General features: G+C 48.4%; 1 protein-coding gene across 1 annotated transcript in view; it reads right to left on the bottom strand.

Moving 5' to 3' along the window:
* Nucleotides 1-22,509, bottom strand: part of MMP25 (matrix metallopeptidase 25) — a 157,961-nt gene extending 135,452 nt beyond the window's left edge. The window contains exon 1 of the mRNA XM_086931713.1: nt 21,885-22,509. Within this exon, the coding sequence (XP_086787839.1) occupies nt 21,885-21,968 (84 nt within the window). The 5' untranslated portion in view covers nt 21,969-22,509. The remainder of the gene's footprint in view (nt 1-21,884) is intronic.
* Nucleotides 22,510-27,843: the final 5,334 nt, after the last annotated feature.

Below are 27,843 nucleotides of genomic sequence, written 5' to 3'. Positions count from 1 at the left end.
TCACTCCGACTGTCTCACTCCCTCTCTCTCACTCCCTCTCTCACTCCCTCTCTCTCACTCCCTCTCCTTCCCCCTCCCTTTCCCTCCCTCTCACGCACTCTGTCTCACCCCTTTCACTCCCTTTCCCTCCCTCTCCCTCCATTTCCCTTCCTTTCCCTCCCTCTCCGTCTCCGTCTCCTTCCCTTTCCCTCCCTCTCACTCCCCCCCTTTCTGTCTCCATCTCACTCCCTCTCCCTCCCTGTCCGTCTCACTCCCTCTCCGTCTCACTCACTCCCTCCCTCTCCCACTCACTCATTAACTCTCACTCTCTCCCTCCCTCTCACTCACTCCCTCTCATTCACTCCCTCACTCTCACTCTCTCTCACTCACTCTCACTCTCACTCCCTCTCACTCCCTCCCTCTCACTCCCTCCCTCTCACTCCCTCCCTCTCACTCCCTCCCTCTCACTCCCTCCCTCTCACTCCCTCCCTCCCACTCCCTCCCTCCCACTCACTCCCTCCCTCCCACTCACTCCATCCCTCTCACTCACTCCCTCCCTCTCACTCACTCCCTCCCTCTCACTCACTCCCTCCCTCTCACTCACTCCCTCCCTCTCACTCACTCCCTCCCTCTCACTCACTCCCTCCCTCTCACTCCCTCCCTCCCTCTCACTCACTCCCTCCCTCTCACTCCCACTCATTTACTCATTCTCTCACTCACTCCCTCTCACTCACTCCCTCTCACTCACTCCCTCTCACTCACTCACTCCCTCTCACTCACTCCCTCTCACTCACTCCCTCCCTCTCACTCACTCCCTCTCACTCACTCACTCCCTCTCACTCACTCCCTCTCACTCACTCACTCCCTCATTCTCACTCCCTCTCACTCCCTCTCACTCACTCCCTCTCACTCACTCACTCACTCCCTCATTCTCACTCACTCTCACTCTCTCAGTCACTCTCTCACTCCCTCCCTCTCCCTCCCTCCCTCTCTCCCTCTCCCTCCCTCCCCTCACTCCCTCCCTCTCACTCCCTCCCTCCCACTCCCTCTCACTCACTCACTCCCTCTCACTCCCTCCCTCTCTCTCTCTCCCTCCCTCCCTCTCACTCCCTCCCTCTCACTCCCTCCCTCTCACTCCCTCCCTCCCACTCCCTCCCTCCCACTCCCTCCCTCCCACTCCCTCTCTCCCACTCCCTCCCTCCCACTCCCTCCCTCCCTCTCACTCACTCCCTCCCTCTCACTCACTCCCTCCCTCTCACTCACTCCCTCCCTCTCACTCCCTCTCACTCACTCACTCCCTCTCATTCACTCCCTCCCTCTCACTCCCTCCCTCTCACTCACTCACTCACTCTCTCTCACTCCCTCTCACTCTCTCCCACTCACTCCCTCTCCCTCACTCACTCCCTCTCCCTCACTCCCTCCCTCTCCCTCACTCACTCCCTCTCCCTCACTCACTCCCTCTCTCCCCCTCACTCACTCCCTCTCACACTCTCCCTCTCACTCCCACTCACTCACTCCCACTCATTTACTCATTCTCTCTCACTCCCTCTCAGTCACTCACTCCCTCTCACTCACTCCCTCTCACTCACTCCCTCTCACTCTCACTCCCTCTCACTCACTCACTCACTCCCTCCCTCTCACTACCTCTCACTCTCTCTCCCCGTCTCCCTCCCCCTCCCACTCCCTCTGTCACCTCACCCTGCCTGCGCGCCAGCCGAGGCACACACACACTCGCAGCCGCACCCGAGCACTTCACAGTTCATTAAAAGACCATTTGCATGTTAATGATGCCTTTGTATTTCACCTCTCCTTAGGCCCCTGCAGCTTTACTCTGGCCATTCCTAGGATCGCCCGCCGGCAGCCCCCACAAAGCAGCAAGAGTCTCTCTCGCTGCTGCAGACACTTTAAAAAAAAAACTCGGGAAACACAGGTATGATGTCTCGGGGGTCCGCAGGCCGCCAGGGAAGGCTTGCCGGGCCGCCACTGGCCCGCGGGCCGTACTATGAGTACCCCTGGTCTAGAGGGTCAAAATATTTCTTACCTGCCCCCTTTATACATTTTGAAAACGTGTTCCACTAATTTCTAGACACTCGCTTCTACCGAGGCACAAAATGGCTGCCAACACTACCTGGTTTCGAATGTTGACAACCACTTGACAACCAATTCGCTTTCAGCGCGTGATCGGGACGTTGCACTTAGTGTGCACGCAAGATACGTGCATCCACCGAGGCCATAGATATATATATATGTACTTTTACTTGTCATTTTCTCAGAAACTACTGAACGTATTTACACCATTTAGGCAAAAGGCATGAGTCTGAACCGAGGACTACCACTTTGCCAAATTTGGTATAATTCCGTTCAACCGTTCGGGCTGTAGCCGCAATGACCAGTTCCTATGGAAAATTGCATGGGGAAATCACGTTTTGGGACCCCCCTTTTTTCTCTGCCCCCGCTTTAAATGCAAAATTTTAGACCACGGGATTGGTCCTTCCCAGGTAGCTAATTTTTAAACAAGCACAGGAGCCTGCGCTTCATTTTTATTTTTTTTACGGAGGATCCATGCACCCAGCGCACATTTCTCCATTCCCTCCCCCTCAAAAAAAATGTTTTGGGACCCCCTGAGCAGGTCTAGAGGGTAACAATATTTTTCCCTGCCCCCTTTATACGTTTTAAACACTTGTTCCACTAATTTCTAGATCCTCGCTTGTACGTAGGCAAAAAATGTCTGCCAACACTTCCTGGTTTCGAATGTTGACAGCCACTTGACAGCCAATCAGCATTCTGTGCGTGATCGGGATGGTGCGCTTATAATCCGCGCATCCACCGAGGCCAAAGATATATATGTACTTTTAATTGTAATTTTCTCGGGAACTACTGAGCAGATATACACCATATAAGCAAAAGGCACGAGTGTGAACCAATGACTACAACTTTGCCAAATTTGGTGCAATTCCGTTCAGCCGTTCGGGCTGTAGCCGAGATGAACGGTACCTATGGAAAATTGTATGGGGAAACCACGTTTTTGGACCCCTTTTTTTTTTCAGCCCCCACTTCACGAATCACCCCAACACTTTCAGGATAGGAGCGGACCAGAGCGCCCCTCCAGTTTGGAAAATTTCACGAAAATTCGTGAACTGACGCCAAAATTATTCCAAATAGAATGTTGCGGATTTCCAATGGAAAATAGGTCCTAACTATAATTACCTACTGGCGACCGCCAGTAGGTAATATATATTCCAAAGCACTCTTCTCAATCGTACTTTCGCTGGCAGCCGAACGGAAAGAGCACGGATCACAGGATTCTTTTCAAATACCGCTTTGTTTATTCAGGGATTTCACAACAAACGGCAGCCATGACGTGTTTCATCCCTCCAATGGGACTTGATCACATGAAGCGCATCCACCATTGGCCTTCCGTTTTAAAGGTTACACTTTTTTTCTTTTATCTTTTTTTTAAATTTTTTCTCTCGTTAGCTTTCGTTGGGTAAATGTGTAGCACGTGATTACAAGTTTAAAGTGCTCAGTGCTGTTTAAAAACAAACATCCACATAGATTTCATTTAGGGTCACTTGCTTGATCTAATAGACCCATCAATAAGTAAATGATCTCCAGATTACATTGTCATAGGTTTCCTGACGTGCAAATTTCAATGTTGAATACATGTATACAAAAGCAACTGGGGGCTTTGTTATAAGTGCAATTGATAAATGAACTACCACATTTCAAATATAGGTAATATTGGGTCACCTTTCATTATTTAAATATATAAATATATAAAAACAGATATAATTATGTAAATATATAAATATATATAAATATTAATGTATAGTACAAAAATATAATATATATAATAATATACAAGACGTCACAAAATATTAAAAATTTTGGGATAAATCCCTGTTTGTTATGTATAAGGCACATATGGTTTTTATATTGTGTTTACCTTGATACCAGTCAAGGTGCCCAATTGCCAGATCTTTTATGGCTACTTATTATCAATTGACTTTTTTCCTTCTTGTGCCCTTATGTTTAAAAATTCTTGTGTGATCTAAGTTATGTAAATTTTTTGTCATGACCAAAGTGGTCACCATTAAGAAATATGGATGTAATTGTGCAAAATTGTGCCTGTGCAAAAAAGTGTAATTAGTGCCTAATTAAAAGAATATGGTCACTTTAAAAGGAAAGGGGAGGATCTTTCTGTCAAATACAGTACAAATACTGATATATATATATATATATATATATATATATATAATCAACAGTTTGCTTCAAAGCAGGAAGACGCACTCAGGAATACTGCAGCATAACGAGTTTATTGCCCAGTCAATTGACTGGGCAATAAACTCGTTATGCTGCAGTATTCCTGAGTGCGTCTTCCTGCTTTGAAGCAAACTGTTGATTATAAGTTAATTTCGGTCGGCACGGTCCGCCGAACCTAAGACGCCACCTGACTGGGGAGTTGGGATCCCGGAAGGACCTCGATACTTTGTTGAAAAAAAAAATAAATATATATATATATATATATATATATATATATATATATATATATATATATATATATATTAAACACACAGAGTTGCCCCCAAAAAAAGGACGAGCCGCCCTTCAGGTAGGTTAAGTTTGTGCTTTTTAATCAGGATGCTACAACAGGGTCAGCAGAATGTCACGCTTTCAAAGCGCCTGACGCGTTTCGTGCAGGGATGCACTTCATCAAAGGCAAAGTTCCTGAAACAGCGCAAAGCATTGTGGGCATTATTTTTAAACCTTAGGTACCCGCCCAGTGGCTGCTGGCAAAGCCCTCTGGTACCTGTAGTGTCCATCCGTATTCCTTCAGTAAGGTGCTTAGCGCTGCATCATTAATGAACATTAAAACCCCCAGTGGGTGTGCGTGAAAAGCTGCTGGGCGCTGCTGCCTCGTGTAAATCCTGAAACGCCCTCCTGCTCCGCTGGTGATTACCGTCTGGCATCATCAAAGGGCCGCTTCCATGCGGCGGGGCTTCGTCCACGGCTGGGCCAGCCGTCAATTATTAAACACACAGAGTTGCCCCCAAAAAAAGGACGAGCCGCCCTTCAGGTAGGTTAAGTTTGTGCTTTTTAATCAGGATGCTACAACAGGGTCAGCAGAATGTCACGCTTTCAAAGCGCCTGACGCGTTTCGTGCAGGGATGCACTTCATCAAAGGCAAAGTTCCTGAAACAGCGCAAAGCATTGTGGGCATTATTTTTAAACCTTAGGTACCCGCCCAGTGGCTGCTGGCAAAGCCCTCTGGTACCTGTAGGGTCCATCCGTATTCCTTCAGTAAGGTGCTTAGCGCTGCATCATTAATGAACATTAAAACCCCCAGTGGGTGTGCGTGAAAAGCTGCTGGGCGCTGCTGCCTCGTGTAAATCCTGAAACGCCCTCCTGCTCCGCTGGTGATTACCGTCTGGCATCATCAAAGGGCTAAGCACCTTACTGAAGGAATACGGATGGACACTACAGGTACCAGAGGGCTTTGCCAGCAGCCACTGGGCGGGTACCTAAGGTTTAAAAATAATGCCCACAATGCTTTGCGCTGTTTCAGGAACTTTGCCTTTGATGAAGTGCATCCCTGCACGAAACGCGTCAGGCGCTTTGAAAGCGTGACATTCTGCTGACCCTGTTGTAGCATCCTGATTAAAAAGCACAAACTTAACCTACCTGAAGGGCGGCTCGTCCTTTTTTTGGGGGCAACTCTGTGTGTTTAATAATTGACGGCTGGCCCAGCCGTGGACGAAGCCCCGCCGCATGGAAGCGGCCCTTTGATGATGCCAGACGGTAATCACCAGCGGAGCAGGAGGGCGTTTCAGGATTTACACGAGGCAGCAGCGCCCAGCAGCTTTTCACGCACACCCACTGGGGGTTTTAATGTTCATTAATGATGCAGCGCTAAGCACCTTACTGAAGGAATACGGATGGACACTACAGGTACCAGAGGGCTTTGCCTGCAGCCACTGGGCGGGTACCTAAGGTTTAAAAATAATGCCCACAATGCTTTGCACTGTTTCAGGAACTTTGCCTTTGATGAAGTGCATCCCTGCACGAAACGCGTCAGGCGCTTTGAAAGCGTGACATTCTGCTGACCCTGTTGTAGCATCCTGATTAAAAAGCACAAACTTAACCTACCTGAAGGGCGGCTCGTCCTTTTTTTGGGGGCAACTCTGTGTGTTTTATATATATATATATATATATATATATATATATATATATATATATATATATATATATATATATATGTGAATCTTCTCCCCTATGCCTATACAATGCAGCACATGACAGTGATGCCACTCTTGCTGCTAGTATTTGCAATAGCGCTTGAAACACTAGCTGCCAAGCTTCGGAAAATCACATGCAATTTGCCATGCAGTTCCATGACCGTCTCCTGCTGATATTGCTCTATGTCGATGATATCACACTCTACCTCAGGGAACTCCGGGGAAGCCTCAACCCCAAACTTTGGGAATTTACGAGGTTTTGCACTGTTGTCCGGGCTCACCATTAATTGGAATAAATAAGCTACCTTCCCACTTACTACAAGGACCTAGTGGAACTTGAGTTTCCGCTGCAATGGTGCACCGAGCCTGTTAAATATCTGGGGATCTGACTGAGCCAGGACTCAGGGGAAATAACTGCTTGGGCGGCCGACTTTGAAGCTGGGGAACCAGGTTAGAGTCTGGCGGGAGCCCAAGCATCCTGTGATTCTTGGCAAATCGCTTAATATGACCTTGCCTGAAAAAAAATGAATATGTCCGTCTGTAATGCAACTGATGCTCATGTAAAGCATTCTGATACCTTCGGGTCGAGTTTGCGCTGTATAAAACTGCAAAAAAAAGAAAATTATGGTCGTGCAATTACACACCTGTAAGAAGATATTGGCATATGGCGAAAACTGCCATTATTCATTGCTGGTAGGATGGGATTGACAAAAATGGTAGTATTACCAAAATTCGTGTACAGTACTAATTCATCAATATTTCCATTACACTCGCCCGAGGCTTCCTTATCATCCCACTCCCTCTTTTCTGTGAGGAGGGAACAAAAGACGGTGTCGCAAAAACAAAATTTAAACATCCACACCTAGGGAGACTTACATGAAGGGATCTGCTTAAAACACGGGCGGTAGTAGTACTACTTTCTCACGTCAATATAGAACCACCTTATGCCTGGAAACGCTAACCATACTACCGCCCTTTGAGATTCCGGCTAGAACCGATTAGAATGTGGATCCTAACACGACCCTCACTATCAAAACCTGGGGAAACTAATGGTCACAGAAGGGGGAACTATTCCCAAGTAGGAGGCTGCACCTGATTCATTATAGATTTCTCCATAGAATGCACTATAATACCCAGCGCGCGCTGCAATGGCAGTTGAGAGGACTTGAAGAGGTTTGGAGAAGAGTGCTCGTGATCCCTCCACTTAGTGTGTGTGTGCCCTGGCATTTTCCTCTACTGGCAACAAACAATTTGCACCATTCAGGAAATAAGAGGTGTCGCTCTGCCGATTCCTCTGTCACTGCACTTTTGGTCTGGGTCAAACACACAGGAAAGTCTTGCGCTCCTGTTGGCCAAAGGTTAGTAGCAGTGCTTAATTTTAAAAAAAAGAAGTGCAGGTGGTGAAAATGGTGCCAAGGAGGCCACAGATCACTTCTTCCTCCGGTGAGCCCCACTTTCAACACTCTCACTGCCTCAGTCTCTATCTTCTAACCTTGATCTGTTGTCTGTCACCCAAGTCTTTGCTCTAAGAGTCTATCCTCTCACCTCTCTAATTGTTTTCTATCATCTTTGTCACACCTGATGTGTTACCTTATTCCCTGTATTCCTGATTTGCCCTCTATTCATTCTAGCCCTGCCCTTTTTCCTCTTCACTTTTATCCATGCTCTGCTCTCTCTCCCCTTGATCTTGGCTCTTTACTATCACTCTTCTAACAGTGACTAGCTGTGTCTCTGTTTTATCATTTGTCTTTTTTCCGTCTGTCCTGTACGCTACATCCTTTCATTCTATCTTCTCTCTTCTTAATGCTCTCTTCTTCACATCATGGCTGCTTTCTCTTTGTATCTGATTTGCTCTCCTTTTCGTCTACTTAGCTCTGTCTTATCTCTCTCCTCTCCTGTTGTTTCTTTCTCCTTTTTACTCCTGCTCTCTCTCTCATATCTATAACACTGCTGCTGCCTGTGACCCCTGTTGTCAGCCTGTATATGTCCCTGCTATTTTGAACACTGCGTTTGCCTGTTGTTTTTCCTAAAGAAGAGGAAGATGACATGTGTTTTACTTTCTTACCTACACTGAGTGCAAAAACAAAATGTACACCAAATGAAAATGTTTTTTTTTCCATATATTAATCAGTGCAGTATAACTGGATTATTTGCAGAACAGGTAGCTGCTCGAGCGCAGCAGGTGATGTCACTCCTAGTGCTGCCTGTAATTAGTAGGTCCAGGGATGGCGACGGCATCGGCATCCACTGCTCAGCCTGCTGTGACCCTGCCTGCTACAGCACAGGCATTTTCCCCAGCCGTAATGCTGCTAATACCGGTAAATATGGCTGTGGTGCCTACTGGACTCACGCACGCTCAGGGGTGCAGCGCACAGATTCTACAGGTGACGCCATGGAGCACAAATGTTGTGTTGGGCCACAGCCGCATTGAGCACGTTGAGGATAGCAGCAATGCAGGGCTGCAGTATATGCTACTCTGGCTACGCAGCAAGTGGAAAGTCCACACTTACTTTCCTTTATTCTTGATCCGCGCCGCCAAGAAAACTGCATTCAAGAACCGACTGGACAACAACGCATACAACTGCAAGGAACTCTTCAACATCGTGAAAGAGCTCTCCAACCCCAACGCCGGAAACAACGACATCACCCCATCTCAAGACCTCTGCAACTCCCTCGCCTCCTACTTCCACAACAAGATCGCGGACATACACAACAGCTTCAGCACTCAACCGACGCACGCCACGACCGCAGCAACACCACCCACCACCACCCTCCGCGCCTGGACCCCGGTCAACACCGAAGACACCGTCCACATGATGAACTCCGTCCACTCCGGATCTCCGACCGACCCCTGCCCTCACCACGTCTTCAACAAAGCCGACGCTGTCATCGCACCCCACCTGCGGGACATCATCCACACCTCATTCGACACCGCCACCTTCCCCGAGAGCTGGAAGCATGCCGAACTCAGCGCTCTACTCAAGAAACCCACAGCAGACCCCACCAAACTCAAGAATTACCGCCCCATCTCTCTACTCCCGTTTCCAGCCAAAGTCATCGAAAAGACCGTCAACAAACAGCTGGCCGCCTTCCTCGAGACGAATGGATTCCTCGACCCATCGCAGTCCGGATTCCGTGCCAACCACAGCACCGAGACCGCCCTCATCGCCGCCACTGACGACATCCGAGCCCTGATGGACAACGGAGAAACAGCGGCCCTCATCCTCCTAGACCTCTCTGCGGCCTTCGACACAGTCTGCCACCGCACCCTAGTGCAACGCCTCAGCAACGTCGGAATCCAGGAGAAGGCTCTGGAATGGATCGTCTCCTTCCTCGACGGAAGAACACAAAGAGTCCGCCTACCACCGTACAAGTCAGAGGCCACCGAAGTCATCTGCGGCGTCCCTCAAGGATCCTCGCTGAGCCCTACTCTCTTCAACGTCTACATGAGCCCCCTCGCGGCCATCGCACGCCAACACAACCTCAACATCATCTCCTACGCCGACGACACCCAGCTGATCCACTCCCTGACCAACGACCCCGCCGCCGCCAGAGCCAACCTGCACGAAGGGATGAAAGAGGTAGCCGAGTGGATGACGACGAGCCGCCTGAAACTGAACTCAGATAAGACAGAGGTCCTCATCCTGGGCTCCTCGCCCTCCGCGTGGGACGACTCCTGGTGGCCCCCCGCCCTGGGCACCGCACCCAAACCGACGGACCACGCACGCAACCTGGGTTTCATCCTGGACTCCTCCCTCTCCATGACCAGGCAAGTCAACGCCGTCTCCTCGTCGTGCTTCAACAGCCTGCACATGCTTCGGAAGATCTTCTGGTGGATCCCCACAGAGACCAGGAAGACCGTCACCCAGGCCCTCGTCACCAGCCGACTGGACTACGGCAACGCACTCTACGCCGGAACCACCGCCAAGCTCCAGAAGAGACTCCAGCGGATCCAGAACGCCTCAGCCAGACTCATACTCAACATCCCACGACACAGCCACATCTCCGGACACCTAAGAGACCTGCACTGGCTCCCGGTCAACAAGAGAATCACCTTCCGCCTCCTTACCCACGCACACAAAGCTCTCCACGATCAAGGCCCGAGCTACCTCAACAACCGCGTCAACTTCTACGCTCCCAAACGCCACCTCCGATCTGCCAGCCACGCCCTCGCCGCCGTCCCACGCATCCGCAGAGCCACTACAGGAGGAAGGTCCTTCTCCTACCTGGCCGCCAAGACCTGGAACTCCCTCCCGGCCGACTTGCGCCTGACCCAAGACCACCTCTCCTTCAGGAAGAAGCTCAAGACCTGGCTGTTCGAGCAGTAGCGCCCCCCCCCCCCCCCCCAAGCGCCTTGAGACCCTACGGGTAGGTAGTGCGCTCTATAAATGTCTTTGATTGATTGATTCTTCCTCAAGAGCCCTCACTCCCAAGTTCCAAATGCGCTCTCGCAGCTTCCTTGCCATCATGAGCCAGCCCCCAGCTACACTTATCCAATGGGAGGCTTAGGCTCAGGCAGTGGCAGGGTGCAGCAGACTCGTCGAATAAAGTGCAAGACATAGTTTGTCGATGACTTCTTCGATTTGTGATCGGCGTGATGACATCACCACTGACGTGGTGATACACAATCATGCTTGCCTGGACAGGCGTATGCTGGCCTGCCTATGAACATTTATCAGCCAGTCACCATGCAATGTATGTTATTATTTTTATTTTGAATTTGAACAATTAATATTGAGACCACCACCTGCAGGGTCAAAAATTGTAGCCCCGGCCTTGTGAAAGGAAGTGCCGGTGCTGAGCACCTGAAAGCACCTGCTCAAATTAAGCACTGGTTAGTAGTAGCTAAATGCTGGGGACTCAGTCGCTGTCTTACCACTAAACAGCGGCTGGCACAACCGACTTACTGCTGTGAGCAAATTTAACTTTATGAAGATTTTCTACCCAAAGCATCATGGCAAAAAGACATCGGGACTTGCTTCAAGCAATGCTTAGTAGATCAGAACCAGAGGCTACTTCTCAAGAACCACCAAGCCATGAGGCTGTGTGTGGGGTGAAATGTGTTGGTTAAGTGTGGGGTGTGTGGGCGAACGTTGGAGACATAGCTGAACTGAATGTTGAGGATGGCATAACCATAATAGTACATGTTTTGTATAGCATCTTTTCTACAATTTTTCCTCGTTCTATAACGCGGAAACATCTTAACTTAAATTTAAAGAAGTTCTGCAGAGGTACTTAACTTATTAAGTGGTGCAGACTTTAAAAACTGCTGAAAATTTCAAATGGAAAATACCCAATTACCTGTTCTAGCAAGGGAGGAACCTCTCAGCACAAACCACTGAACCAGGATGCCACAAATTTCAAAGACGCAAACACAGATTGTGGTAGCCCTCGAACAAAGCAGCATACAACTTTTCACAGGTGTTTCCCTTCAGTGGGGCAATACATAGTGCTTAAAATAATGATATTCAAGAGGCTTTCACATCTGTTCCAACTTCCACATCCTTAAACGAGAGCACGTAGCATGGTAGCTGAGTCACAGTTCACACTAAAAACACAAAGAACAAAAAATAACGCCACACGCTCCTGGAAAATCACTTATCCGTGGGGCCACATAAACAATATATTAAACAGTATGTAGTTTTGCAGGTTGCTCATAATTAATTTGTGGGTGTAATTCATGGATGCCTTTCAAGGAACTGAGAAACTGTTTTGCTAGTTATTTTCAGCTCGGATAAACCCCACAAAATAAATGCTGTATATTCCTTTGTTTCTTGTTTTCTCTTTCAGTTTTCCTGATTCCAGTCCCTCTTAACTCCCAATCGGCAGCCCTGGGCTGGTCAAGTGACTAGGTCTCTGCACCTGCCTCCCTTGTCCAAGAGATTAACATACACTTCCTTACTTACCTTCCCTGCCAGAGAATCCAGCCTTGGCAGAAAGGTGCAGGGCAGAAAGGTTAAGGGCATTTTCCCAAGGTTGGCCCTGTCAAAACCTAGGGCCCGATCCCCGGCCCATTGATGATCATCACACACCTATCCTTCCCTCAAACCATCTCTACTCCTGTTCATCTGACCACTAATAATAGTCTGTACACACCTACAATCACCAGCAGAGTTGCTTCTGGGATCACCGGACATCCATTTATGCTGTTACCACTAGGTCACTCATATCGACTCCAAAGGGAACTTACCCTGTGTGCCTGTAACCAGCACAAGCCATGGGCGCCCCGCTCTAGCTTCTGGGTGAACGCCACAGTGAATTTATCTAGGCTGCCTATGCTCAGGGAAAAGCGTGTGCGGCTCTGTCACTCTTAGGTCGAACCTAGCAAACAAAGTCTGAAAAATGCCTGGCACGGTCAAGTCTCGATGATGGAGAGCTAAATGCCATTTAGAAGCTGGGCAGTAGGCTAGACCTTCAACTTGTGATTTTCCGCGTCGGTTCGCCTCCTCATCTCTTGACTATTTGTTGTTGAGCTTGCTCATGATGACCTTATTCCCCTGGCTCCTTGCAACCAGAAGGTTCGCCTAATCGTTCCTAAAATGGGCTCCTAGGATATTTACAATGGCTGCCAGTGTCCCGTGCAGCCCTTAGGGCTGCTCCTTTGTTGCTTCTGGATGGACACAATACAGCCGTTTTGCAGGCTGCACATAAGCCGTGCATGCCCTTGGCTCGCTATCCTCTCCTGGGTGGAACCTATAGAGTTATTACTCTGGTTGTCTGTAACCAGATTATTAATGTTGTTTGCGCCTCTGTCACCTAAAAGTGGCCAACGAGCATGTACAGTGGATGGACCCTGCCACTTGTACATGGTCTTTGGTCACTTTTAGGTGACAGAGGCGCAAATCAGGCTGTGCAGGCTTGTAGGTAACCCCTCCTCGCGTTCTGAAGGACTTCAATATTGAGGTCACCTACAACGGCTGATGCTTCGGAGGTTTCTACTGAGCATCAGTCACTACTCCCTGTATCATGGACATGCCCTGAACCGCTCCTCTATTGCTCCTGAGTGGCTCCTACTGAGGGATCTCAAACAGACACAACTATAATTTCAGCACAAACACAAGGAGAGGAAGGACGGAGCACTGAAACTTTTCAGACACTCACCCCCAGACACAGATCTGGGTTGAATCCATCATCATTCTTAAGATCACTTCGCCACCCCAGTTCAGACACAGCCATGTGCAAATCAGTCTTGACCCTGTGCCTCATGGGAACAGTCCAGCCCGAACTGCCAAGCCATGCCTTCCCTGGACCTGAAACAAGCATCCTAGGACCGGTTTTGGTCTAACACCCCTCATCAGCCAGGCTAGCTTAAATCCAGTGGCAAAGTGAGCAAGGTACTATGCAGGCTTTCTATGTTACCACTGTTCCTGCCTTTTCATGCATAGGTGCAACGACTTAAGATAAGATCAGAGCACCACCCTGACACAAGGCCAAAAAGCTTCCTGCATAGGCACACTGCAATTCAGCACTCTTCCAACCCACCACTTCTTCATGGTGCTGCAGTCCGCTAATGCAATTTGGTGCCTCTTCGGGGTAAGAAGTGCTATATAAATGCATATCCAATACACTACACTGAGATAAGTAAGTAACAGCAACACAACACCTCTCTAACACACTTCACCACTCAACAATTATCCAACTCAGCTCTGCAAACTGACCCCAGCCTTCTGAAAAGAGGCCACAGTGGATACCACAACAAAGAAGAAGAAGCAGGTAGGATTACGATTAGGAAAGAATGTTTAAAAAGAGAAAGAGTGGAAAATCCTTGAAAAAGGAACCAAAATTTGTTGAATGGATAGCAACATGGACCAGAGGACCAGAAAGCATGACTCTGGGAAATAGATACTGGTAACACAGGAACGGCGGGAAGAAACCGAGGCAGGAAGAACAATAGTTTGAAGATATAAGACCAAACAAAATGTGAAAAAGGAACTAGGAGCTTGGCTGAGCCACATCTAATTTCCATATCCTAGGAATACACCCAAAAGAGTAGTCTAGCTTGAGTTGCAGTAGACGAAAAAATAAATAAAGGAAAGCAATACGTTCCACTGCACATCAGCCACCTGCACAACCGAGCACCCAAGCAGGAAAGTGCAGTTCATCATGCTTCACAGTACAGGAGCCATCAAGACTGTAAGCAATAAACCACACCTTCATAACAGACATTTCAAAAACGGATGCCCGGAGCCCCCACAGAAACAACCAAAATATACACCAATTCTACACAGGTTTGGTTGGCAGTTTGCAAGACCATTCACCCCCCAGGATCTCTCAACCTCATGAAAAACCCCAAACCCACTCCACGCCACATTCACTCATCACATCAGCCCCGTAGTGGAAGACATCCCCAGCCACTCTGAGTAATTTCACCAAAAGGAAGAGGACGGGTGATTGGCAGATGTACTATATAAACACCCCAAAACACAGCAGAAATAACTGAGAATGAATGCCAAAAAGAAGAAAAGATAATAAGAGTAATGCAGCACTTCTGATTGTATTTTTTTTTTCTGGGACAGGCGTTCTTATGGGATTCTCTGTGGCACAGCAGCATTAGAGGTACTGGTGCAGTGTTGAAAAGTGATATTCCTCAAAGCACTGAATTTATGATGATGTGCTTATTGCTAGAGTACACTGTGTCATATAGCTACTACTTTTCTGCTTTCCATCTTTTGGATAGGGAAATAATGTGATGTAATACTCCCCTGCCTAGTCATCATTCAAGGACTGTCAAGAACCTTACCCGAGCCCCATAAGTTGAAAAGTCCTTGCAACTGTGTCAGATCACCTGTATCAGGGCCTGTGCTCCTTATGGCTCTCCCTGAGCACGGTACCCTTCCTTGAATCTTCCGCTACCAGATTGGTGAGTAGGATCTTAGGGTCCGGCCACTACAGGGAAGCACCAGGACTCCAGTCCAGCTCATTGCAAGCAGTTGGTGTGCTGGAATCTACCTTGCTCTGCCCGGCTGCGGACAAGTGGACCCATTGACCATAACCAGATCCTTCTGTGAACCCATAACTGACCAAGTATCTCCCTGGCCCGCCTACGCTTGGTCCCGCTGACACACTGCGATTGGACATTACCAGAGGACTATTTCCCATAGATGTATTGCTCCATTGTAGATGGAGGCACCTTTGTATTGTGATTGGTGGAAAGGGATACCATCATCCGCCAGAGCACGGGCCTGTGTTATATGCTTAAGTGAACACTGAACATTTTCAGAATTGATATCCAAGAGACATCTTTCTTTAGCTATCTCATCAGCCTCATGTTTCATAAAAAAAATAAACATAATGAAAATACCTAACATTTATACATACATGCTGAGGCCTTTGGTCAGTCCTCTTCAACCATTGACCTGTTCATGTGTCATTCAAACTGTGCTTCAGCCCACCACTAGAGTCAAGCTAGCCTGACTGATGAGGGGTGAAAGCCCGAAACCGGTCCTAGGATGCTTGTTTCCAGTCCAGAGCGGACCTGGCCTGGCAGTTAGGGCTGGACTGTTCCCATAGGGAGCTGGGTCAAGACTGATTTGCATATGGCTGGGTTTAAACTGTAATGGCAAAGGAAGCAAAAAACATGATTGATTTAGGCCCAGATCTCTGTATTGGGGTGAATGTTTGACATTGTTCATACTTTTATGATCCATAGTGATCGCAATAACATCTATGATGATTATGGCTTGACATTGTTCAACATTCTGTCCATCAATTGTTCTTTTCGCGCCTGCCTACCTTGGCACAGAACATGGGGTAATGGGTCATCCCGCTTTATCCCCTGGCTGTCTTACACTGTGAGGGGTGACTTCAATGTGCTTCTAAAGTTGAGTCAAAGATGCTGAGAAGCTCAGCTTTGTCTCTGGCACTGGGCAGACCTGGCCTCCTGGGCTGAAAAGTACCTTGTGTTAGAGGCAGGCATACTCTTGTCACAAATTATACATAAAACCACTGTGAAGTCTTTCCAAAGTTTTTGCCTCCCTCTAGAGCCCTAACATCCCTCCCTTGAACGATCGTTTCTCTACCGTCGTATCCTGCCCCGACATTTTTCCACAGTCTTGAGTTTCAACCAGTCCCAGGCAGAACCCGTTCTCTAGAGCCACAGGCTCCGTCCGCTCCAGCATCGCGCCACAGGGCCTCAAGATCCGAAGCTCAACCTTCTCCATAGCTCCGCACCACCCAGCATTTCAAGGCCCTCTCTACGCTCACTCCACAACCCAGTGACCGCCACTGATAGCTCGTCACAGGCCGGGCATCACTCCATGGACGGAGGAGCTCTTACCGCTATCCTTCACTCCAGCGACCCCTTCCTCCGAACCCCGCGGCACCAGTAACCTTCCCAGAGCCACTGCTTCCAGCCACAGCCACAGCAAGTGCCTGGAGTCTCTACCCTAGGTGGACCTCTCCACAGTCCATGCCTTTATACTCCACACATTCACTTCTCCACAGCCCGCGCCCCTCCATAGCCCTAACTGCTCTCCTCCGCCCCAGCACCTCTCCACAGACTCAGTATCATCCCGGCGAAATTTATCAGGCTCTTTCTCCACATGGCGTCTGCACAGCACTAGCACTCGCGCCAACTCACGCCTCCTTTCTCGGTCCTGCACCTCTCCACAGCCCGAGCACCTAACAACATCACGCGGCGTCCACCGTTGTCATATCTCCACAGCCCCTACCGGTCCTCTGCCACAGCACATCTTCACAGCCCTGCGTCTCTCCACAGCCAGGGTTGGATTGGGATCAAAAAGCGGCCCGGGCACACCAAAAAAAAGTGGCCTACATTTGCTATTGCCTTTTCGCAAAACACTGCTTTTTCAGCAAAGTTTTGTGAAAAGAAAGGGGGTGTGGGCATGTTTTATTAACTTCACTTAGATAAAAAAAATGCACAGATTAGTTCGCACTGCTGAGCCTCACATGAATGCAAGTGAGACCACTTTTGCTCAGACCTCTTCCGGGTCTTCCCCGCTCAATCAGCATACATTAATGGGCCGGCCCAGCAAGAGAAAGGGAGTGATACCTCTGCCCATCTATCTCTAGAAAGGCCACTCGGGCACCCACTGGGCCGCTGGCGGCATCCTAACAGCACAGACAGTCCCCAGGCTGTCCAAAAAGCAGCTAGAACTCGGCTACCAGCCCTTCGGACATTTCCCAAGTGCCCAGTTTACCAATCTGACCCTGTCTGCAGCCCACTCCCAGCCTCAGCCCCACCCATCCTCTCTGACACCACAGCACATCTCCACAGCCCCCTGCCTCTTCATAACCCCTCGCTCCCCACACATATTTTGATCAGGTGGTTGCTGGGAGGGGCCACCAGCACTTATTTTTGGGGACCAGCACTTATTTTTCACGATCAGGTATTTACTGAGGGCATGAGAAGGAAAAACACGCACATGGGAAAGACAGAGAAAGACAAAAACAAAAAACTTTCACAAAGGGAGAAAGCAAGAACCTGTAAAAAGAGCAATTAATGGACAGAATGCAGAACAATGTCATACATTCACCCCAGTACAGAGATCTGGGCCTAAATCAACCATTTTCTTTGCTCCCTATGCTATTCTAGTTAAAAGCCAGCCATATACAAATCAGTCTTGACCCTGTTCCCCATGGGAACAGGCCAGCCCAAACTCCAGTGGTGGGCGGAAGTACAGTTTGAATGAGTGACGTGGTGAGCAAAAGAACTATGGATTGAACCCAGATCTTTGCAACTGGGGGTGAATGTTTGCATTGTTCAGCATTCCGTCCATCACGTGTTCCTTTTGCATTTGTCACCCTAGGTGGGACTGGTTTGCGGTTTGGCCAGAGGTCAGTCCGTTGCTCCACTGGATTCAAGCTAGCCTGGCTGATGAGGGGTGATACCCAAAAATCGGTCTCCAGGGAGGACCTGGCTTGGTAGTTCGGGCTGGACTGTTCCCATGAGGAGCAGGGGCACCCTTCTCAAATGCATACGCGAAACAAAGCCCTCCAACCATTCGCTTGACCCTATCCCCAGTGCCATTGCCTTTGACTTCTATACCCATTCCCTCTCCTATTGGACCACTCTGATCAACCTCTCCCTCTGGCAAGGCTCCCTTCCTGTCCCCTTCAAAACTGGGCAGGTCACCCCTCTACTGAAAAAGCCCACTGCTGATGCGAATGACCTCAACAACTTCTGCCCCATCACTAACCTTCCCTTTCTTGCAAAGATAACGGAAAGATGGGTAGCCAAACAACTCTCTCGTCATATCAAGGACAATGATCTTCTTGAGAATTGTCAGTCCGGCTTCATCCAAAACTGCAGCACTGAAACAGCCCTACTGCAAGTGGTTGATGATGCGCTGAGGATACTCGACTCAGGGGGGTCCTGTCTGCTAATTCTCCTTGACCTCTCCGCAGCCTTCGACACTGTTAATCACAACACCCTCCTCAATATTCTTCAACAGAGAATGGGCATGGAGGGCACTGTGCTTAAATGGTTTGCATCCTTCCTCTCTGACAGATCTCAAATGATCAAAATAGCGAACAGTCTTTCTTCTCCTGTGGCGGTGGGTCAAGGTGTTCCCCAAGGCTCTATACTTGCACCCACATTGTTTAATCTCCACTTAGAACCACTGGGAAACCTCCTAAGCAAATCCGGGATTCACTATCATCTCTATGCAGATGACACTCAACTCTACCTCAAGGTTGCCTCCACTCATGATCTCTCCATCCTAAGATCTACTCTTGACTCCATTCAAAACTGGATGTCATCTCATCAATTAATTCTGAATCCCTCCAAAACTGAATTCCTCCTCTTCTCCTCCTCACTCTCTCCTCCCCCGGTTCAATCATGGATGGATCAGATGAATCTACTAAACAATAAACCCATCATTGTCGACAGCGCAAAATCTCTTGGTGTCATTCTAGACAAAAAACTCAATCTGACTCCCCACATCAATTCTATTGCAAAATCTGCTCGCTACCAACTGCGCCTTCTTTGGGGAATCTGTCGCTTCTTCCCGGAGCAGGACCTTATAACCCTGGTGCAATCACTGGTCCTCTCCAGACTAGACTACTGCAATTCTCTTCTTACTGGCCTCCCCAAATCTCACCTGTCCCCACTTAAGTCTGTCTTCCATTCAGCAGCTCGTTTCATCTATGGGGCCAAAAGAAGCGATCACATCACACCGTTGTTATCCACCCTCCGCTGGCTTCCCTTTGAGGCTAGAGCTATCTACAAGACCGCTTGTATCACCCACAAAGCCCTGCACTCCTCCTCTCCCCGCTACCTGGTGAATAAACTGAAACTCTCTGGAGGCTCTAGACCTTCACGCAATGCCGAGAATCTACTGCTTGAACCTCCCACTTTCAAGAAGGAAAGAACAATGGCCCAATCCTTTTCAGGCAACGCAGTGAGAATCTGGAACTCGTTTCCGCCTGAGCTCCGGACCACCGCCTCCTCCCAGGCCTTCAAAAGGGACCTCAAAGTTCTCCTCCTCCAGAGACACCTCCAAAAGTAATTCACGTCCTCTTGCTATTCGGAGGAAGACTTCCCACTACTGATATTTTCTACTTTCCATGACCATGGGAGTGCCTTCCCAGTGTTTTCCTGTGGTGGGAGTGTCTGCCTTTTTGCAGTATTCTCCATGTACTTGTGTTCGGTGCCCCTTTGTAACGTGCACACAATACTTTGCCCTTATAACACACGGTTGCTACCTCTCACATGTTTTTACCTTTGATACTTGCACAAGTGCCACCTTGCCTACGTAACGCCTGTTCTTGTGCCTAGCACTTATTGCAGTATTATACCTCAAATTATACTCTGTTTTCTCTTTTAACTGCACACTTGTCACTTTTCCTCTTATGCACTTTTGACTACCTCATGTATTTTTTTGTTGTTCACAATTTTTACTACCTCAAGTATTTTGTTTGCTCACAATTGTCACTATTACCTTTACTACCTCATGTCTTTTTGGTTGCTCACAATTTTTACTACCTCAAGTATTTTGTTTGCTCACGATTGTCATTATTACCTTTACTACCTCATGTATTTTTGGTTGCTCACAATTTTTACTACCTCATGTTTTTGTTTGCTCACAATTGTCACTATTACCTTATGTAACGTAACGTATGCTTTTGTAATCTGCTCTTTTATAATGTTTCTCATTATGTTTCATTTCTGTTCCTAATGTGAAGCGCTCTGACGCCCTCGGGTAAAGTCCGCGCTATATAAAAATGCATAAATAAATAAATAAAATAAACCCTTTCACAAAGCAAGCACTGCCTGCACCACAGCACTCGTCCACAGTCCTGCCCAGACACAGCTCAAACCAACCTCTCCTCCGACACACCCCTCCACAGAGCCACCCCCTCTCTTGGCTGCAGTGAGTGCCTCTCCCGCTGGTAATGGCTTCTATTTCTGGAGCACTCGCTGATGCGCGCGCTCTGCCCCGGGCCCTCCGCTGCCCTTAATGCACCTCCCTCCAGGCAAGACTCCTCCATCCCTGGCAACTGCATCGGCCTCTGCGGGGGAGGCAGCGTCCGTGGCGGGACGCCCCCTTCCCTCCTACACCCCCGGGGATCCGCAGGCCCCTGGGAGTGGGGGGACCCCTTGTTCCCCCACTACATGCAAAGTCTCCCTGGAACTTGGAAGCTGCAGCTGGGCCGTGTCAGGGGTCCCTGGCAGCTGCGGGGGCGCCGGCGAGCGAACACACAGCCCCTTTCTATCCACCCACCCTCGTCTCCTCAGCCCACGGCACCTGTTCCAGTCCATGCCTCGGCTGCATTTTTTTCTTGATTTGTATTTTTTTTTCTTTTGTCCTTTGCCTTTCTTGGGCGTCCTCCACCCCCTCCTTGGCGAGTCCTGGCTCGTGGAACTCCCGAATCCTCGCCCCCGGCCCGCTGGGGGGTTTTGATCTAGCCCCCGCTGCAACCCCACTTACTACACACGGTGACCACTCCTTTACATCTCACAATGACCATCAGGCACAGATGATGGGAACAAAGTCCATCCCAGCACCCCCGTCATTTCTCTCCCTACCCTATGCATGTTCAGGACCAAACACTTTACACAAAGTATCAGGTTGGACGGGACATCCCTGTGCAGGAAGCAACTAAACTGACTATGAACAACCAAAAAAGAGCTGCTCAAAACTAACAGTTTACCCAAAACCATAAACCGCGCGCCACTCTCCCTCCCACTTCTCCATTCATCACCCCGCTAAGGGCTGTCCACAACACCACAGCCTCACCTCAGAGGTCACACATCCCACACAGGATCGAGAGAAAGACGACAGCCTTCCAACCGCTCACCCTACACGGTGTGGCGTGCTACCCACCTAGGCAAGCGCCTCAGCGCCCCACATAGCGTTAGTAAGCAAGGAAGAACATATCGGCCGGGTACCCCGCTCAAAACTGCAGCCATGCTGCACCCCTCTGTCTCATGCTCCCTCTTCTTATCTTATGTGGCCCTTTCTCTCAGTGGTACCATCCTGAAATCCCGGCGCGCACACACGTGCCTCTTAGCGACCATTCATCCTGACAGAGAACAGTATAGCGCTGCAATGACATTTCTAAGGCCTCGCAGAGCTGTCCGAAGAAGGTGTCTTTCTTGTACATGCACATCCCCGACCACCTTCACACCACCTTTCTTGCACTCCTCTTTCCCCATCACTCCGCCACCTCCCCCAGTGTCCCCCAACCCTCTCCCCGGGTACTCACCACTCCTCTCCCGATCTCCTGGGCTTTTGGGCGCCCCCGGCAGACTCCGACGAGACATCCCAGTAAAGTCCAGAAACGCAGCATACCGCACGGCGGGGTCCGGGGCAGCAGGGAGGGGTGTAGGGGAGAAAGTGCAGAAGGTCACACGTATGGTGGGTAAGTTAAGGAGCGGCAGGTTTCGAGTAGGCGAGATGCGCGCGGGGAAGGTATTAGCGTGAGATGTGCATGTGTCGTAATGTTCAGGGATTTACCGGGGTAAAATGTGCATTGTGTGCGTGAAATGTGCGTGCAATGAAGGTAGCGCGAGATGTGCAGTATTTAAGATATACAGGAGATGTACAGGGGGTTAGAACCGTACATAGGTGATTTGCGGGCGCGAGATGTGTGCAGAAGTGCAGGAGAGAGGTGTCTAAATAGACTGTGCAGGAACGGTGTGCGCCCCGGGTGAGATATGCGATAGGTAAGTTTTGCAGGAGGTGGCGTACTGGCAAGAGATGGTCGATGCACAGCAGGGCTGTGCAGGAGGGCAGACGCTCAAGGAGGATAGGGTGTACAGGAGGAAGATGAACGGGGCAGATTGAAAGGAGGGTGGCAGTGCACTCCCAGCAGTGGTTGCAGCCTCACTGCACACACGCCCAGCATCCGCCGTCAAGAAGCCTTCCCGCACTGACCCACCCCGCCCCTCCCCCATCCGGCCACTCCCGGCTTGTGCCAAGCAGCTGATGTTTGATTGAGAGGCATCACTGCGGGGACATAGCTAGGCATGCCAGGGGTTAATGCACTGGTTGGGGGGATCTGTGTGTCCCTGCAGGTTACAGTTTTTAAACGCAGGAAGACAGTTCAGTGGGTTAACGCGCCCGCGGCAGAGAGCGTGAATAATTAACATTTTTAACCAACTAAAACCAACCACTCTATTGTTCGATTCCCCTCTGCCTTCCCTGTCGTCCTTTAACATTAACCTCTTTATTTCTATATTATTGGCGTTTTTTTATTCGCATGTAGATGTCCTTGGGGGCACCAGAGGGACTCACATTATTATGTGGAGTTATAATTAGGGCCATAGCAATTATGCAGCAGGGGAGGGCCAAATTATGCGGTAGGGTCGAGTAAATTATGCGGTAAGAAATGGCAAATTATGTGCGTAATTCGGCACATTTTGTGATAGTATTATTTCATCATTTTGTCTTTTTTTTTTACACTTTTGAACACTGTCTGGGCATTGGTTGCACGTCACCTCATTAATACCAGTTTAACACCCAAATGTAGCAATAAACAACAGAAAATTTGGGCAGTCAAACTGTGCAAAGGGCCTTCCAGTGTTCAGCAACACGCGTGGCTGCGTTTTTAATAACTGTTGAACAGTCTGAGCTACACACAGTTTTTTGGGTTAAAATCTGTTGATTATGCAGCAGATGATGGATTAGGTGTCAAATATAGCAAATCTATAATTATGTGAAAAACGCTGCAGCTGCACAATCACATAATTCCCATAGCCCTGGTCATAATACAATAGGTAACAATCAGGGCTCGAGTAGGGGTACCACGCGGGTGGACGGTGTCCCCCCACTTATTTTACCGGGAGCTCGACACATTCACTCTTTGGCCTCTCTGGGGCGAGATCGGAGCCCATTCAGAACGCTGCTCACGCGCTGGCTTCCAGGGCCGGACTGGGAACCAAAACCGGCCCTGGCAAAGTGCTCGGCCGGCCCCCCCACCCCCCAGGGGGGTTTGGGGGTGCGACCGTGCTCTTTGCCAGGGCCAGTTTTCGGCCGATTTTGTTACAGGGCCGTTTCGGCCCTGTAACAAAAACGGCCCCCAGGGGCCCAAAACCGGCCCCACCCTTGTGGCGCACTGGTGGATTGCCCGGTGCCCGCAACGTCCAGTTCGGGCCTACTGGCTTCTCTGATGCAATCGCATCTAAGGAGTGAGCGAGGGGAGGCAATGAGTCTGATGGTGCAAGCCTCCTTTGGTAACGTCACTTCCTGTCGTGACGTCAGCGTCCCCCCACTTTTTTTTTAAGACTTGTGCCCTGGTAACAATAACTTAAAAGTGACATAGCTGTTTTGGTACAGTTCACAAGAGAAAGAAAAGAGTTTACATGTTTTGCGTTTCCAAAAGATACTGATGCAGCAAGATTTCTAATGTTCGTTCCAAGAGTTCGCATTTTTCTAAACCTGCAGTTCAGCAGTCCTAAGGACACGTGGTCTGGAGGAGTCGTTTAGGGACATTTAAAAATAGTGTAGATGGATATTGTGTATTACGGTATTTCTTGAGCATGTGCATTTTGAGATGGACAAGGTAAAGAGTTCTTTAATTATGAAAAAGCGAGCAATAGAGTTTTTCCACTTTTGCAGGAACCCCGATATGTATAGTCCGTTTCTGCAAGAGATGTTGAGCCAGATATACCTGGATTAGGGTTTGCAATGACCAAATAGTGAATTTTTGCAATTCACTATTTGGTAATCGCAAAGACCCATGTAAGAAAGTCTGTTCAACACATTTTGTGATTCTCAGTGGGTCGCAAATAGACCCAGCTCATGAATAATAATGAGGTAGGCCTCGGTTTGCGACCCATTGGAAATCACAAAAATCACAGGGATGGTGGCTTGATGGGGCCAGCAGACCACCATGCCTGAGACTGCTTTACAATAAAGCTATTTTTTTTTCAATGAAGCCCATTTCCTTAAAGGAAAACGGGATGCGTTTCAAAAAGAAATATGAAAAGTTTTCTTTTAATTTTTTAAGAGTAGGCAGTTGCGCTTGAGAACCTCTTCCCATTTGCAAATGGGTTACCACTGGTATAATGCAAATGTTTTATGACTGCATTTCGGTTACAAAACATTCACACATACCACTGCGATGCATTATTAGGAAAGGACGCCCTAAACACGCCCCTTCCAGATACCAAATCGCAAACTCAAATTGCGTATCAGTAACAGGTTACCTAATCGCGATTTGGCCTTGGAACATCCAAAAAATGCTTTTTTGTGGTCGAAAACAGCCTGATTCTGCGAATCGGACCTCTGGCAACCTCAAAAAAATGTTTGCACATCTGGTCTATTGAGAGGTAATTTTGTACCACCTCTTTTTATGTAAAAGACTGTCATATAGGTGCTTCTGAACTCAATCAGGAAACATGTTAGGGAGGAAAAAGGTCCTGTGTGCTAGAGATACATTTGTGAGAATTGAGACTTACCTGGCTGCATCATGAAGCGCAATGTTTAGAGGTACCAGTTCTCCCCTTTGGAAGGCTGATGCGAAGGACAATCTTTAGACCAGGTTATGAAGTCAAGTGAGTGGAAAAAAATTTCTCTAGTCAGATTTCTAATGTGAGTTTCAAGATTACATTTATTGTCTAGTAAGAATACCAGGGAGCAGACCATTTCTTCAGGTTGGGTGCGAAACCCAGCAGTCCGGATTCCATTCAACCAATTTTCATTCATTAGAAAGTCAGGGGTTGGTGAGAGTAAAAGAATTCTTGGAGTTATAACCCTGCTGTATGATGGGATGAATGGCACTACATGCACCAGAGTGCAGAGAAAAACACTGGACTAGATGAGCTGCTGGAGCATGGATCTGTGAATCTCCAGAGCTCTGACAAACAAGCACTGGCAAAGCCAGTAGGACTGAGTTTAGTGTGCTAAACCATACAATGTTAGTACATTAAAGTGGGACGTGCTGAAGGGAGGCCACATGATCAGAGAGGGCTTTAGTTATAAAGTAGTCTCTCATGCAGTTCAATGCATACACTCAGATGAAAGTGGAAGGATGCCCACATTGAGACAAAACAAAATCCATACAGAACCCCACCTGGCCATTCATTTATATTAATCAGTAAATAACACAAAATACACATTAATTTAGTGTGTTTGAGTATTTATCTCGTTCTTTTTTTCGAAACTTTTTGTTGCAATAATGTTTTTCAATTTTTGACACTCATATTTCCTAGTACAAAAACAACACAAAGACATAAATCAGTAAACACAAGTTACAAGACATAAATCAAGGAACATGGAATTCATAAAGGAACATACATTTTGAAGATCCAGAACTTATTGATGTCTATGAATTATAAAAGGTAATCTAAATATATACTCTCAACATTCACTGTATTACCCCTATTATCACATGAGGTTTAAAGGACATTTTTTATGATCCCTTCTCCACAAAACAGTCCAAGTTCATTTCCTTTTTCTTTGTTCGAAGTTTTCAGGTTTCATTACCAAATTATATAGCTGTGCGTAGAGATAATTCTCCTTTATCTTTCCCAAGAAACTGCAGATGCGTTTCGACTTCAGATAATCATGGGGTATATAAACATTTTAAGAAGTCTTCATCAGGGCACTATCTCACTCATTCAGTCAAATCTGAATGAAAGAGTTTCCTAAAATCACGTGTATAGGCACTAGACGGCCAACACGAACGGTAGCTTTGATTATTGCTGCTGTTTCTCCTAGTGTCATCCAGGTCTTTCTTATATTCTAGTATCCCAGTTCAGGATTCATCCTGAGGATGGACATTAGTTGCCCCCATCCCCGTGGCTATCACATGATCCCAGTCATATGTGTGGCTTGATTCTGTCTGTTCATTCAACAGCAACATGCATTCTGGCATTTTAACTTTCACTTTTTATCTCATAAACAAGTTCAAGTTCAGGAATTTGTATAGCGCACTACTCACCCAGAGGGTCTCAAGGCGCTAGAGGGAGGTTGGATGTATTACTTATCGAATAGTCAGGTCTTTAGTTGCTTTCTGAAGGAGAGGTGGTTCTGTGTAAGACGGAGGTGAGTGGGGAGAGAATTCCAGGTTTCATGTTTTCCTCATCCATGCATGAGTAGCACATCTAGTCCAGGCGTTTGCTTTGCATTCTGGGACACACAGGCCCGCTCATAGAATAAGCAGAACTGCACGTCTCAGAATGCAAAGCAGAAACCTGCATAAAGTGAGCTAGTCAAACATAGACTTGTGACACTTCAGAGCCCTGCATGAGCACAGTATTACAATTTCTAATGTTAGGATGCTGACTGCAAAATCAAAAGCTTCTGACAGTCTCCTTTGAGACAAACTGGGAATCTGGGTACCACACTGTGCATAGTGCGTCCCTGTCGCCAGCTCTATCCTCGCCCTCACAGTACACTAGGTGCTTGTATCTCAGAATATCGTTAGCAAATGATCTAACAGGAATGTGTGCTAAATGTTGTTTACAAAAATATTGGCCAATATGAGCCGATTTTCTATTATTTATTCCCGTAATTCTGGATGGCCCATTCTTAAAACACGCGATTTATGTCGGACGACATTTTGGTTATGATATTCCGATAGCATACTGAATTGGGTTCTAGAGATAAGACAGACAGGTAAGTTGTGCTGGCGCCAGGGCCCCTTTCTTGTCTCGTATTAAAACTGCCCACCTTGCCATCCCCCGTTTCTTTCTCTGCTGTCAGGGGATTCCTGAAGCTTCTCACCGCCTCAGGGTGCGCCATGTTCTGAGTCTGCCACTGACCCTTCCTGAGGCGCGGCGGGCCCCTTAACATATCGCCCTTTCTTTGAACTATATCACTCCCGTGCCTCCCTGGCAGCCTCGCCTGACCCTCTGACCCTATCTCACCCCCCCCCCCCACAACACACACACACGGTCCCTCCTCCCACCTCCCCTCCCCGGGCCGCGGAGGCCTCCTGGCCGCTAATGACGGGATAATGGACGGCCGTGCTGACTCAGAGACGCTGATTATCACTTTCCAGAGGGAGGCCTGCTCACCACACCTGGAGACATCATATCATATGTCTGGCCCCGTCTGCTGCATCCCCCTGCTTCCTCCTCCCGGCCGAGTCTGCCTTCTCTCCATTAGCCTCCTGGCCTGGCCGCGTTGCTGCAGTGTGCTTTACTTTCGCTTCTATCCCTGCAGTTCCTCAGTTCCTCAGATCCGGTTTCTTCCTAGTTGCCCGAGCGCCTGCTTCT

The sequence above is a fragment of the Lissotriton vulgaris genome, chromosome 7 (assembly GCF_964263255.1).
Source record: "Lissotriton vulgaris chromosome 7, aLisVul1.2, whole genome shotgun sequence".
NCBI classification, from domain to species: domain Eukaryota; kingdom Metazoa; phylum Chordata; class Amphibia; order Caudata; family Salamandridae; genus Lissotriton; species Lissotriton vulgaris.
The sequence above is the reverse complement of the archived record's forward strand: the minus strand, read 5'-3'. Positions and strand labels throughout refer to the sequence as shown.